The sequence below is a fragment of the Pelobates fuscus genome, chromosome 8 (assembly GCF_036172605.1).
Source record: "Pelobates fuscus isolate aPelFus1 chromosome 8, aPelFus1.pri, whole genome shotgun sequence".
NCBI classification, from domain to species: Eukaryota; Metazoa; Chordata; class Amphibia; order Anura; family Pelobatidae; genus Pelobates; species Pelobates fuscus.
The window spans coordinates 38,466,812-38,482,829 of record NC_086324.1 but is presented as its reverse complement, the minus strand read 5'-3'; the positions used below and the strand labels follow the sequence as shown (position 1 = coordinate 38,482,829).

Genomic DNA, 16,018 nt, shown 5'->3' with positions numbered 1-16,018 from the left:
AAAAAACAAAATTTTAGTAAATGGAAATTAAACTCTTTGTTTGGGAATATTGTTCATAAATGTAATAGTGTCAAAATAACCTTGCCGCGATATAAACTTGACAGCTATTTTATGCAAACATGAAGTAAATTGTAGATACCTAAAAAAAAATACAAATAAAAATGCAACTCAGAAAATGCTATACTTATTCAACGTCCCCCGATTATAATTCTCTCTTCCTCAGACAGAAGAGGTCATAATAACTTTGAAATATAAAATAACTGTATTTTTAATTTTTTTTTAAACTGGGAGAGTCAAGGATTTTATTTGGATTCCTCTACATGGTAGCAGACTCCTGTATCACCTGATAAATTGCCTTTACCGAGTGAGATTTAATGTATGATGGGAATTATTGTCTAATAGCTGGAGGTTTATGGATGCACAAGAAAAAAAGAAGTCTTTAAAAAAGAACGTTGAATTAACATGACCCAAACTGATATATGTATGAAGACAGTATGCCTGGAGTTGTAGGAGGGGGGGGTTTGCTGGCCTATATCTAACCCCCTCCCAGCTAAATTCTGACATTCTACCGACGTTTGGAACCTATTTGCTAGATTACCGCACACAACTTCCAGTTTGCGGGCTTGTTCACTTGATCGGCCACGTTACCTGTCATTCGGCATTTACATAGTTTTTGTTGTCATGAGTTAGTTTCCTATTTTTACTACACTGCATCCCAATATATAATTTATACTAATGCCTCGTTTGCACTGAGCGGAACGGTTCGGGTCGTTCAGTACGGTACGCTATTTTGAGTGTTTCCATTATGAAAGCGGCCCTTACAACCAAACCGAACTGCACCATTCCTGGTCCTCCTTCAGATGTAGGGCCATAGGAAATGGTACGGTATGGTTAGGGTGGAGCTACTAGCGTCACACTATACAATCCATTGATTGGCGGACAGGAAAATGTCAATGCTCATGACAAATGACATGCTTGGCATTTTTTCTAAACCCCGCATGGCCCCTGGCAGTCCGACTTGCAGTGGAGACGCTCACCTGAATAGGCTGGACCATTCTAACCCTTCCAAACTGTACGGACCCGAACCATTCTGCTCAGTGGAAACGAGGCATTAGTGTCCTACTATTGCTCATAGATTGTTGCTGAATTTACACGTTTTGAATGCCTACAGTATAGTATCCTATAAACTCAACATCTCTCATCCAATAGTATTTGATGATATCCAAAGTATGTATCATGTGCTGCGCACTTTTCAGCTAAAGTCACGAAGGTTCCAAAAACCATTAACCATTGCAATATCTACGGCTCCAACACTGCTGCTCTAATATTTCCCAGGTTTATTATTTTTCTTCATAGTTGAATGAATTTCATTTTCAAACTTTTAGCAGGAGGTTAGGATCCAGTTCACAATTAATTATTATTTTACGTAGCTCAATGTCACCTCTACTAAATTGGGTGTTGTTTGCGGCTATTAATCTCATGAAAGTGGCACATTTGTATCAGTTGCTTCATTGTAGTACTTATCTGCACAATATTGACTTTTGTGGCTGTGGACCTTTGGGGCTTTGCTGCACAGTGTTGGGTGGTTTCTCCTGTAGCGATTTGCCGGACAGTTTGCTGGGGATTTTTGTTGCTGGGGAGCACTGTCGTACTCGGGGTCACTGCTTATTTTTGTGGGTTTTGCCGCTGTGGAGCTATGTGGTTCACATATGTAGTGATATTACATGATTCTCAGTAAAATATCACTGGTATCATAGGGTACTAATACTGATGCCGAATGGCCCCTACCAAATGGGGCAAAACCATTCACAGCTGGACATTGCTCATTGAATTAAACAATGTGTGGATTTCGTAATTCAGGCCCTGAATTTGGTCCAGATTTCAGTCATATCAAACAATGCCAGATGGCTGAAATCAGAATCGAATGCTGCAAATCTGGAGGCTCAAAATCCGGACACGGATTTTTAAAACTATTTGCCTGTTTAAAACCTCCATTATAGTAATATTGGGGTCTTATTGACCCCCTAGGATTTTTATTTATTTATTCATTAAACTTTATTTTTAACTTTTTTCATATGGCGACTGGTTTGCAAGCCACATAATTGAACCTCATGCTGCTGAGGGTTTTTGAAACTATTGTCCACCGGTTGCCAGCAGGCAAATAGTTCTTCAAACAATCAATTCAATTGCTAAAAGTATGTGAATGATAATTTGCAAATATGCATTCTGCCTAATGCCTTCGGTTTACCTTTGATCACCATGTGGTCATTGACAAATGTCAGATTCTTCTTCCAAGCAAATGATACAGTATCGGTTGGTTTGTCCATCCGAATCCTAACCGCATTTTGTTTTAGTAAATCTGTGAATTGCCAATTCAGTCGAAATTCATTCATTTTCACCAGATTTTGTCCATTTGAACAAGATCCAGTGTTTAGTGAATTGCTTGTTTAATTTTTTTGAATCTATAGTATTATACAATGGCTACAATGGCTAGACTCTGCTAGTCACTCAGAAATGATAAAACTTAGAGAAGTTCAAAATATGTACATCAGCATTATGGATAATGGTATTTATGTTCTATTTTTTTACTTTCTTATACAAAAATTGCACTATATAGCAGACTGGGGGTGTCTAACTATCTATTCAATTAAACAAGTTTAAAAAAAGTAAGATAACTGAACATTTTTAAAATCAGCTACTTTGGCATAATTGTATCAATCAACTAATAATCAGTGCTTAAAAACTTAAAAAAAAAACACTCCAAGCACCAAGACTACTGCAACATGTTGTAGTGATTATGGTGCCAGGAGTACCCTGACGTCCACTGAAAGTAAGTAGTCAAGCTGTTTGGCTCATCTCCTCTCTGCATCTGGAAGGTGTTAATTGATCACAGTGGTTATGGTGCTTTGAGTGCTCTTTTAAATTTTATTTCTAAATAACGATGCTAGATATAAATAAGGTAGTTATGCTAAATATACCAGCACGATGAGCTAGTTTATTGGTATACATCCTACTGCATCATTAGACGCTGGCACATCTCATAGAAACCTTAAGAGACTCATATTCTGTATACCAATGACTTACTGCAGTGCTCTGTGGCTGGAGTGCTGTTGATGATGTTTAAAATCTGAAGTTTTGGCAGGAGACGGGAAATAGGAATATAATTGGCTGTTAGTATAATGTGCAACATAAGCATTTAATTAAGGGATGAGAATTTCAAGTTTACTGGTGCTGTCAAACCTACAGAGGGAGCGCATTTCATTTTGCATTGTTTAATAAGGCATCATAAAAGACAACAATAAAGAGTTACATGTTTTAAAAGGTTTTACTGACAAGATATATATAGAGACAGGAATATTAAAATAGTTCTCAGTCTGCTAAGAAAACTACTGTCGGTGTCAACGCAATCTTTTGCATTAGGTACACCTAGATTCCAGCAGAAAAATGGCTCTTGCACAGTCAGCACCATTCGTCTTCCCTTCTGCCTCGCCGGACCTTGTTCATCATGCAAAAAGTCAGGGTCTATTTGAATATGCTTAACATGTACATGAAAATTCATCTAACGATATGCAAAGAATGGCGTATGATGTAACACAGTGTGACCTGTATAAAAACACACAGAACATCTGCTAAATAAGTTAGTGAAGTTTCCAAAGTACGTACTGGTGTATCAGAGGTGTCTATCATCTGTTATTAGATTAGAATTCTTGGAATTACATCAGACTGAAAAATGCCAGGTGTTTTATAATACTACACACTACTGCCTATAAGGTGAGGCTTGGTCTATAAGCAGGGCTCGAGTCATGCAGGAACGCGTGGGAACGGCGTTCCTGCACTTTCTTTTGAGCAGGATATGTGGAAGCTGTTATAGCTGTGAAGGGGGGGGGGGCAATTACATATTAATGTTTATGTATTTAGAATGCAATGTCATATAGTGTAGGTAGAGGCACACATATTGGGGGTACGTCAACAATCATTTGTTCAGGTCCTTGGCCAGGACATACTCGAAAACGAGAGACATCTCAATGTATCCTTTCTGGTAAAATATTTTATAAATAAATAATATGTCAAGTTCCAAGTCAAGGCAGTTGGAGAAGGCAATTTTCTTTCAAGGGGTCTTTATAGCCCTTCTTAGTTAGATATATAGTTATCAAGGCATTTAACAAAAACAACTTTTAACATTCCTTATGTTCTACATGATGTCAGAAAGAGACTAGAACATGTCCATGTTCAAACTGATTGTTAGAGGAAGTCTTATTTATACCAATATAAAGAAACTGAAGATAGTCATCTATATTTGTGTTTATCAATGTTCAAGTGAGATGCAGCATATAATCCATTCACTTCATGACTCAGTTCAACCTTTCTAAAGAATAGCTCCAGCGATGGCTAACCTTGACACCATAAATTGTTTCTGGACTAGATTTCCCATGATGCTCAGCTAGCTTTTAGACTATAAAAGCTAGCTGAGCATCATGGGAGATGTAGTCCAAAAACAATGTATGGTGTCAAGGTTAGCCATCACTGGCTCAGACAGTCCATTAAATTTGTTAATCATTTTTGCATTTGCAGTGCAAGTAATCACGTCACAGGCCTGATTTCTGCATTTAAACTATTCAATCTGAATAAATAAAAGTCACAAACTGAAACATACTGCAAGCCTCCCAAGTTATTTTGGAATATCATAAAAAAAAATCTAGTTGCTTAGCAACTATTTTTTTTTTTTTTTGGACTAGATCACAATATATTGCCTAACGCAACCAACAGCACATTGTTGTTTACAATTTGTTTTAACATGCCTCTTTCTCCTGACTAAGGCCACAATTTAATATTTTTGAAAAAGCTTTTCAAATGATTTAATAGTTTTGGATAAACTTTTACAATTATAATATATATATATATAAAATAAATATATAAAATATTAAAATACTTTTAAAAATATTAAATCATTTCAAATGTTTATCCAGAAATATTAAATTAAGGCCATAACAATAAATCGTTGATCACATTTTTTTTTTAAGTACATGTTTATAGAGATTTGGTGAAATAGGGAAGAAATGTAGTACCTACCTTTTTAAGGTACCGAACGCCGTATGTAAACATGTAAAGATTAAATGTAAATTTCCACCTGCAGAGAGTACAGTAAATATATCTGTAAGTAAATAAACAAACATACTAACAGTGTACCTCAAAATAACAGTGGAATAATAAAAAAATAGCTGATATAAATTGTATATCATTAATTAACATTTTATGTTTCAATATTCAGAAAATAATAGATAAAGCTATTTCACTATAAAGGACCAAAATGAAAATATAAAGATATGTAACAAACTACCCTGAGATGACACAATAACATGCAATAGTTGTCTCAGAGATACATTGGGTATTTGGGTCAGGGGCTGGTGACGTGTTTCCACTGCTTCTTCACAACATGCACTGTAACATATAGATGGTGCAAGGGTATGTCATCTTATGACCATGTGCCTCCTGTAGCAGAGCATTTAAAGATGGAGAAGGCATACGAGTTGTGTTTTGAGTGCATAGCTAAATCAATTCCCAACCAAATAACTAGGGACCATGCACTGCCCCCCCCCCCCCCTTGATTACTCCAAATATATGAGCACACAAAAATATGTATATTTGTTAAGAGATAGTTGGGCAGGTCCAAAGAGAGATATTGATATTGAAAGTGGCACTGTCATATTCAAGTTTTTCAAAAGGATAGAAACTTTATGATAAACTCATAAAATCATGCTTTTCATTGTAATCCCACAGCAATCGAAAAATATATATATATATAGTTATTTTTGGCAAAATACGACAATGGGCAGAGTTTCCACCTTTACGTCTGCCTATGGTGTCTCAACATGCACACAAGATCATCTACGGAAGACCACATGATATGGTGGGATATTCCACAGACCCTCATTTTGTACTGAGAAATGTGAAGTTTGGATTTGTTAATCTACCTTCCTCCTCTTCTTCTGTGGACGTGTCACCTTGGTGACCTTTATAAACGTGCAAACGTCCCACATGTAACAGTGGCACTTTAAATGTACACTTAGTGTGTTCAATTAATACATGAAAAAAAAATACTTTTTTCTATTATTTGTTTAATCAAAATTTAGTTTTGCAGAATGGTAACTGAGATTATAATCAGATCTCTATTTATTCATTGCAAAATAAAATGTTAAATGTGCACTTCGAACTGTTAGAAAACAAAGGCATGCTTGTACATGAAATCCTGATGATAAACATAAATGCCTTAAACTTCAAATTAGGATAATTGGAGAAACATGTTTCATCCTTTTATTTATGTACTTTTCAGTTTTTCTTTTTTAAATAGTTTTGCAACCTTACCGACTGCACTACCAATTACCATTTTCTTGGCTTTTGTTAGAAAACCTTAAGGCTAATTTAAACTAAAATTACATAGAAAGAGTCGCTGACGATTTTGAAGCAACAAAATAAAATCGAAATTAAATGTCGCTTTTGTGTTTGTAACAGCTAGAAAACATTAAAAAGGAAATAATTAACCATAAAATGTTAAAACGGTTTCAAAACTTACACAAATATTTTGTTATCACCCAAAACATTGTTGCTTCTCAACGGTCGATGTAGCAAGACAGACAAGCAAGAGTTCGTATTAAAAACACGAATGTAGATGCATTTAGGAATCCCAAGGTTATGTGCAAACAAAAAGGACACTCTGGACACCAAATATCACTTTAATGCATTTTGTAGATTCAGACTTTATAATTATGTATATATATAGACAAGAAGACCACCCAGGTGCAGCAAAATGTTAGGGAGGAAAGGTTAATTACTTCCCTCTGGATCTAGGCTGTAACAAAGGATTCCTCGGATCCTCACAAACCAATATATAAAACAAGATACACCTAGATAAAACAAAAGCAGAGAACGCTCATAGGGAAACACCGTTTAGTGTATATGTCCCTGCTATAGATGTTTTGCACTCACAAAATAAAGGAGTAATTCAGGCCCATCAGGTATCTTTAGATCTTGAAGTGTAATTCCTCAGAAGTACATGCAGAAAAAAGAAGAAGAACTGGACATAGTGTGAAATCTTAATTGTATAAAAAGTCACATTTAATGGAAAAACTTACAGGAAGTCAGAAGTAAAAATGCTCATCAAAGATTAGATTCCTTCCTCTGGAAGGAGCAGGTTGCAAAATATATGAAGCAGCTCTACGCGTTTCGTCTATATATTAGACTTCATCAGGAGCAATCTGTCAGGGCTCCGCGGGCAGCGGTGAGGGGAGGCTGCAATCCTCTCGCAGCACTCACCCTCGGTCCGTCGCCGCCCGCGGTCCCCTCTCCCCTTACCGTTAAGCGAGCGGCGTCCTCTCCTCCTGACACGCCGCTCGCGTCCTCCTCTCCTCCTCCCAGCGGCAGCATGTCTAACGCTGCACGCTGGGAGCCGGCACTATTATCTAAGCGCCGGGGTCACTCACGTGACCCGGCGTTAAAGCTACAGTGCAACAAACACAGTGGGGGGTATAGATATCCCCCACGTGTGTTTGTTAATACTGATTGGTGGTTAGCCAATCAGGATTCAGGCTAGGATTTAAATACTTACCTTTCCTGTCTCTCTGTGCCCTGTTGTGGTCTTTGCTTTATAGTATCGATTGTGAACGTGTGCTTTCTGGTTACGTACCCTCTGGCTTGTTATACTGACTTTGTGACTTTCTCCTACCCTTTGACCTCGGCTTGTTTCTCGTTATTCTGTTTTCTGGTTCCCCTTACTCGGCTTGTCTCCTGACTATTCTTTGTGTGCTTAGCCCGGCCACTCTAAGGACCGGTACAGCACACTTTCTGTGTGTGTGTCTGTGTGTGTGTTAGCGTGTTGGGTTCCCCGGGATCGTGACATTACAACAGGGCCATACAGTCTCGTTGACAAGATTCCCCCCAGGAGAGTATGTCTAAACAACCCCAATCAAGTACTGGGTTGTGTTTCACTAACCAGGGAAAACCCAGAACAATGGAAGCAGTAGGGGAGTCAATTATTTGGAAGGTTAACCTTTCCTTGTGTAAAGCACCCACACACATCTCTATATCTTGGGTCTCATGGGTCACCAGAGGTCTCTCAAGTGGTCTACCATCTATGGCCTCAACGGCCAAGGGTGTGGCCTTTTGGATCAAAGTCAAGGCTGCGGTTCTGGCAAAGGTCTCATCCATAAGGTTGTCAGCCGCACCTGAATCGATCAAGGCTTTAGTTGTTATGGTGGTTTTATCTACCAAAAGAGAGACCGTAATAAATGGTCTGGAGATGGACACATGAGGGGACAAAGTCATAACACCCGAGGCCGACCCCTCTCTAGGCCTTAGGTGCTGGAGTTTCCCTGTAATTTAGGGCATGTATTACAGTGGTGACCCCTCTTTCCACAATAGAGACATAACCCCTCCCTTCTACGATACGTTCTTTCAGCCTCAGTTAACCCCGTAGCACCCAATTGCATGGGTTCGGGGGATGGTTGCCTAGGAGCGGGTAACGCTAGTAATGCAGTACTGGGTAGAGCAGGTAACACCCGTGTATCCAGCCGTCTTTGACTACGTCTCTCTCTAATGCGGTTATCAATAAGGATTACATAGTCTATAATATCATCTAGAAGGACAGGCAGTTCCCTGGATGCTATTTCATCCAGTATGTAAGCGGCCAAACCCTCCTGAAAGGCTGTTACGAGGGCGTCGTTATTCCAAACCACTTCAGCTGCTAGAGTGCGGAATTCGATAGTATAATCCGCTACAGATCTGTTACCCTGTCGAACCCTAAGCAGAGCTTTGCCAGCAGAGGCAACCCTACCGGGTTGATCAAACGTGCGTTTGAATGCTGACAAAAAATCCGCAAAGGACATAGGAGACATATTTTCCCACATGGGGTTTGCCCATGCTAAAGCTCTCCCAGACAGGTGGTTTATCAAAAAGGCAATTTTGGATCTGTCGGTGGGATAGGAACGTGGATTCATCACCAGATGGATGTCAATTTGATTGAGGAAACCACGACACAATGCTGGGTCACCACTATAGCGCTGTGGCGGTGTCATATGGACTACATGGGCAGGAACGGGTACTGGAGTGGCAATGGGTTCGGACACAGCAGCAACCGCCTCCTGGACGGCAGGCTGCAGGTGTGCAGTACGAGCCAGTATGGTCTGCAAAGCTTGAGCAAACTGATCCATACGGTGGTCCAAGCCATCCATTCTAGCCTCCTGATTAACTAGGAGCTGTGGTATGTCAGCAGGTTCCATTATGGCCCAAGTACGTCCCATTTGTTTACTTAACGTGCCCACGGCTAAACCGCTTTCTGTTTCTGTCCCTTCTGTGTATGCAGACCTTGCTTTGGTTTTCGAAAAAAGGGAGGCAGATAAGCTACCCCCACACCGTGAGTATGACTGTGCCATAAACCTATTACCGGGTACTATGCCTCCTAGGGGTAAGGTCTACCCTCTTTCTGAGAAAGAAAACCAGGTCATGGAGGAGTACATACGAGAGGCCTTAAGTAAAGGTTTTATTAGAAGGTCCTCCTCTCCTGCTGGTGCTGGTTTCTTTTTTGTGGCAAAAAAGGAGGGCGATTTGAGACCGTGTATAGACTACAGAGCCCTAAACAATATAACGATTAAAAATGCCTATCCGATTCCCCTCATTACCGAATTGTTTGATCGTGTCAAAGGTTCTAGATATTTTACTAAACTAGACCTCAGGGGGGCTTATAACCTTGTTCGTATTAAGGAGAATGATGAATGGAAAACGGCGTTCAATACGCGTAGTGGGCATTACGAGTATCTGGTCATGCCTTTTGGATTGTGTAATGCTCCTGCCGTTTTTCAGGACCTCATAAACGATGTCCTTAGAGATCTACTGCATGTCTGTGCTGTAGTCTACCTAGATGACATACTTGTATATTCTCCAGATTTGAAGACACATCATACTCATGTTAGGATGGTGCTTAAAAGGTTGTTGCAGAATGGTCTTTATTGTAAATTAGAGAAATGCTTATTCGACCAAACCTCTGTACAATTCCTGGGTTATGTTATTTCTGAACAAGGATTCAGCATGGATCCTTCAAAATTGGAAGCTATACTGTCCTGGCCCCTTCCCCAAGGACTTAAGGCAATACAGCGATTTATAGGGTTTGCCAATTATTATAGAAAGTTTGTTAAAAACTTCTCATCCATTATTTCCCCTATCACTAAACTGACAAAAAAGGGTTTACTTCCTCCTATCATCCGCAATCTAATGGAGCTGCCGAACGAGCAAATCAGTCTGTGGAGTTGTATTTACGCTGTTTCACGAATGCACACCAGGACAACTGGTCCCGTCTCCTTCCCTGGGCTGAGTTTGCCAGGAACACTGTGTCTCATTCTTCTACTGGCGTAAGTCCTTTTATGGTGGCTTATGGGTTCCAACCCGCTGTCCTTCCCGGTGTATTCTCCGACAAGGGAATGCCCGCTTTGGACGAGCACCTCGCCTCCTTACGGAAGATGTGGGATCAGGTCCATGCTGCTCTTTGTCGTGCTGCTGCTACTCAAAAGAGGTTTGCTGATCGTCGTAGGTGTGCGGCTCCTTCTTATGCTCCGGGTGATAGGGTTTGGTTGTCCTCTAGGAATCTCCGCCTTAGGGTTCCCTCGATGAAGTTCGCGCCCAAGTTCCTTGGTCCCTATAAGGTGTTGCGTAGGGTGAATCCTGTATCCTACTCCCTGGCCTTGCCCCCTTCCATGCGCATACCTAACACCTTTCACACCTCCCTTTTGAAGCCCTTGCTCTGTAATCGGTTCTCTGGCTCTCTCAGGCGTTCCGATGCCCTCCGCGCGGTCTCTAGTGACGTATATGAGGTGGCTGCTCTCCTTGATTCTCGTTTCTCTCGAGGTCGGTTGCAGTATCTGGTTGATTGGAAGGGTTATGGCCCGGAGGAGCGGTCGTGGGTTTCTGTCTCTGACTTGGACGCCCCCTCCTTGATCCGCTCCTTTCATGCGCGGTTTCCTTTGAAGCCTTCGGCTTCCCGCCCCCTGGGCGGTCTTCGAGGGGGGGGTTATGTCAGGGCTCCGCGGGCAGCGGTGAGGGGAGGCTGCAATCCTCTCGCAGCACTCACCCTCGGTCCGTCGCCGCCCGCGGTCCCCTCTCCCCTTACCGTTAAGCGAGCGGCGTCCTCTCCTCCTGACACGCCGCTCGCGTCCTCCTCTCCTCCTCCCAGCGGCAGCATGTCTAACGCTGCACGCTGGGAGCCGGCACTATTATCTAAGCGCCGGGGTCACTCACGTGACCCGGCGTTAAAGCTACAGTGCAACAAACACAGTGGGGGGTATAGATATCCCCCACGTGTGTTTGTTAATACTGATTGGTGGTTAGCCAATCAGGATTCAGGCTAGGATTTAAATACTTACCTTTCCTGTCTCTCTGTGCCCTGTTGTGGTCTTTGCTTTATAGTATCGATTGTGAACGTGTGCTTTCTGGTTACGTACCCTCTGGCTTGTTATACTGACTTTGTGACTTTCTCCTACCCTTTGACCTCGGCTTGTTTCTCGTTATTCTGTTTTCTGGTTCCCCTTACTCGGCTTGTCTCCTGACTATTCTTTGTGTGCTTAGCCCGGCCACTCTAAGGACCGGTACAGCACACTTTCTGTGTGTGTGTCTGTGTGTGTGTTAGCGTGTTGGGTTCCCCGGGATCGTGACACAATCACAATCAAGCATATAAAACAATAAAATACAAATACATCAATAAAAGTCCAGTGTCTTATGTTCTTCTTATATAGGTCCTCTGTCGAATTTATGTTGGATTTTTTGCATCTGAAAAAGCCTGCCTCCTTAGCCGCGCTCCCTTATGCCAGAAATACTTCCTTATCAAAAGTACACAGCTCAGCGACAACAGCTCTGAGTGAGCTGCAGACAGTCAGAGAAACTACAAACAGGTAGCGAGTTCCTTACTATATATCTCCCTAGGTGTCAACTCCTTCCCCAGGTTGCTTTGTAGTTCAGATCAGTCAGTGCTTTTGGTGGTTGAGCTGTGTGAATATTTGTGATAAAGAAGTATTTTTCTGAACTGAGAGGCTAAGGAGGCAGACTTATGGTGCAGCATTCGCTTAAATATTTATTTAATTGTGCAAAAACTATAAAGATTAATTAAATTTGGAGAGAACACTACAAGCACCATAACTACTACAGCTTTCTTCACTAGTAACGACAAAGAGCGAGAAGTTCCCAAGCAGGGACTTCCGTTAGCTCTCCTGCACTGCTTGCTCATTGGCTGGGAGATAAAAGTTGATCAGCTTTATAAAAACATGAGGTTTGAATGTTGCATTCTTTCAATGATACATAATATAATAAGAAAACAACTTCTTCCTTCAATATGTTCATTTTGAAAAAACTGAAACATTTGGAGAATAGATGTGAACCTTTATTATGGATTTAACAATTCCAATTTAAACATCAACATCTTTAATAATAATAAAACCATAACTTTTAACCAAAACCAAAATAAACCATTAACCATTTCCAGGCTCTGCTCCTTAAAGCCAGGAGCCATAAATATATATTAAAACCAAATAAACCAATACACCCCCCTGTGATGCCCAGGAGGGTGACTTATATCCCATAACAAGGTCACAACATAAATTCATAACTAAGGGGAAGGGTGTGTGGGAGCTGCAGCTCAAAAATACTTACAATCAGCCAACCTTGCTAATTGTCTGGCACAAGTTGAGGTAAACTATGCTGGCGCCTTTAAGTTTATACCCCTGAAATTCCCGCCGCTAAATACCTCACGCCACCATCCACCAATCAGGGCATTAGCCCTGAGTGTGAGCTTCCTGCTAAACTAACAGTTCACGCACCTAACCTTTCCGGCTTGCGCTGGTACTAACTACAGCCTGTCGATACTTACCCACCGACCCCTGCTCCATCAAACCCCATGAAGCTGCTCCTTATGCATCCGACATTAGAAAGTGAAAATGGGTTATTTATGAAGTTTCCAAACTGAAATAACTTTTGATTAAGGATATTAAGATATCATTGTATTTCAGACACAGACTTACTTCATAGAGACTATTACATAGATCTTCTTAAAAAAAAACTTAATTTAGAATTCTGAATAGTTCCCACTGGCCTCAAGAAATCCACTTTTCACAAAATTTCCTGCATACATTGGGAAATCAGTAAAAGCATGAAATGTCATACATTTTAATTGTTAAATATGCAAAAACTGGCACATTTCACCACCAGTGGGAAATCCAAAGTAATAACTGGGGATTCTTAGAACAAAGTCATTTCTCACAACCACATCAGATGGACTGTAATTTGCTTAGCAAAGTTACACAGTGACTTTGTACATCCATACTCAGAAGATTCAATTAGGGCAAAACGCAAGACGCGGTCAATAATTTAAACTTTTCTCGTTATCCTACTACACAGCACTCATGCATTCTTTCACCAGAGAGGAAGAGATACTAAAATCAGACCCTGAGCTCTTATGTACTGGTGGGATTGCTTATCTGATGTTTGTAACTGTTCAAACTGCAAGTTTACGGTTTTAAAACCCAGTAGGGGCCAAGTAACTATCAATCCATGTGACGTTGAGTTATGGCATTTTAGATGAGTCATGGCATTTATATACTCAATACTCCAGCATATACTTAGAAACTTAGCATTGCAAAAAATAATATTCATTGACAAAATTCAGGATTTAAGATTCACTTTATGTCAGCTATTGGCTGGTTTTCATATTCCCCTTTACTGCAGTTTTATACAACTCTTGAATTATAAATGTTACATGGTCACTTGAGACTGAAAGCAGTCCAAATCTGCGTACTCAACTTTCAAAGAACATTAACATCAAAATTTAGTAGTGCAGAAAGGCCAATGAAATATGACCATATAACAGCAGGTTGTATAATTCTCTAAATAATGAAACCTGTTTGCTTAACACTTCTCACTATGAAATACAGATTATTATTACTATCATTATTCCATAATATTTTTGTTTCCTATTTGAAAGAAAGTTGAGCATGTCATGTCAGATTAAATTACAGTGGAAAAAATACAAATACTGACTTTGCGAGAGACGTATTTGTATGTTATGTATAATTTTTTTGTATTTTTTTTGTCTTTATTTTTGACAGGAGAGTAACGTTTCAGCATAGCAAAACAGGCAACCAATAAATCACATGACATAACAAGGTATAACATTCCAATGATAGATGTCCTGTACTTTGTATGTATTTTGCTAACAAGATTAGATACATGGTTAATAACCAGGTGCACCTATGCATCTAAAATGAGATTCTAGTCTGTGTCTGAAATGTCATGATGAGAAGTTGTTTGTTTTTACAAGATAAGATTAGTTAAAAGGGCAAGGTGTGATATATAAGCTTAGCCTAAGGGAGCAACAAAAAAATGCGGTACACTTCACATCTGGTCATCATGCACCCGTGTCCTATTTGGGACATTTTTGAAGCCGGCCAATGTAATTTACCCCCATCAAACCATATTTTTTTGAAACGTTGACACCCTAGGGCAGTGATGTCGAACCTATGGCACGCGTGCCACAGGTGGCACGCCGAGCCCTTTCTGTGGGCACGCGGCCATAGGTTTGCCATCACTGCAGAGTAGGCACCTGCCTGCCCGGAACGGCAGGCGCCTACTCTGCTTCCGGTTCGGGAGGCAGGGGGAGGCAGGGGAGGGATCTTTGAAGCAGCTCCCCTGTCCTCCCGCGAGCAAGCTGTGTGGAGCGTTGCCGCGCGTTACCATGGCAACACTCCACACAGCATCACGCGGGAGGACAGGGGAGCTGCTTCAAAGATCCCTCCCCTGCCTCCCCCTGCCTCCCAAACCGGAAGCAGTACTTGCCACCACCGGACCACCAGGGATGACTGTGTCCCCCCCCCCTCCTTCATTAAAGGTAAGAAGGGGGGGGGGGAGAAGATAATAATTTAACATACTTTTTTTTTAAACGTTTACCCCCCACACCCCATCCCCACACACACAGCACCCCTACCCCCAAGCAGTACCCCTACCCCCCCCACACACAGCACCCCTATCCCCCCACACACAGCACCCCTACTCCCCTACCCCCCTACCCCCAGCAGTATCCCTACCCCCCACACACAGTACCCCTACCCCCCACACACACAGCACACCTACCCCCCCCACACACAGCACCCATACCCCCAGCAGTACCCCTAGCCCCCACACACACAGTACCCCTACCCCCCAGCAGTACCCCTACCCCCCACACAGTACCCCTCCCCCCACACACACAGTACCCCTACCCCTCAGCAGTACCCCTACCTACCACACACAGTACCCCTACCCCCCACACACAGTACCCCTACCCCCCCCACACAGCACCCCTACCCCTCCCCCTCCCCCACACCCAGCACCCCTCTCCTACACCCAGCATCCCTCCCACCCTACCCCCACACACAGCACCTCTACCCCCCCACACAGCACCTTTACCCCCCACACAGCACCCCTACCCCCCCACACAGCACCCCTACCCCCCACACACAGCACCCCTACCCCCCCCACACACAGCACCCTTACCCCCGCCCAGCACCCCTACATCCCCACACAGCACAGCAACCCTCTCACACACACACAGCACCCCTCATACACACACACACACACACACACACACCACCCTTCACACACACCACCCCTCACACACACCACCCCTCACACACACACAGCACCCTCACACACACACACACACAGCACCCCTCACACACACACATCACCCCTCATACACACACACATCACCCCTCACACACACACAGCACCCATTACACACACACACAACACCCCTCACACACAGCAACCATCACACACAGCAACCCTCACACACACACACACACAGCACCCCTCACACAAACACATACACTACACCCCTCAATGCAGTATGTATGTGTATTCAGCAGTCTGTGTTTGTGCGTGTATTCAGCAGTCTGTGTGTGTGTGTGTGTGTATTCAGCAGTCTGTGTGTGTGCATGTATTCAGCAGTCTG

The 16,018-nt window shown here is 42.1% G+C and overlaps 1 protein-coding gene across 2 annotated transcripts in view; it reads right to left on the bottom strand.

The window, feature by feature from the left end:
• Positions 1 to 16,018, bottom strand: part of CERS6 (ceramide synthase 6) — a 178,724-nt gene that overhangs the window by 80,524 nt on the left and 82,182 nt on the right. For both annotated transcript variants that reach the window (XM_063428628.1, XM_063428629.1), the window contains exon 4: positions 5,071 to 5,128. In XM_063428628.1, coding sequence (XP_063284698.1) covers positions 5,071 to 5,128 — 58 coding nt within the window. The remainder of the gene's footprint in view (positions 1 to 5,070; positions 5,129 to 16,018) is intronic.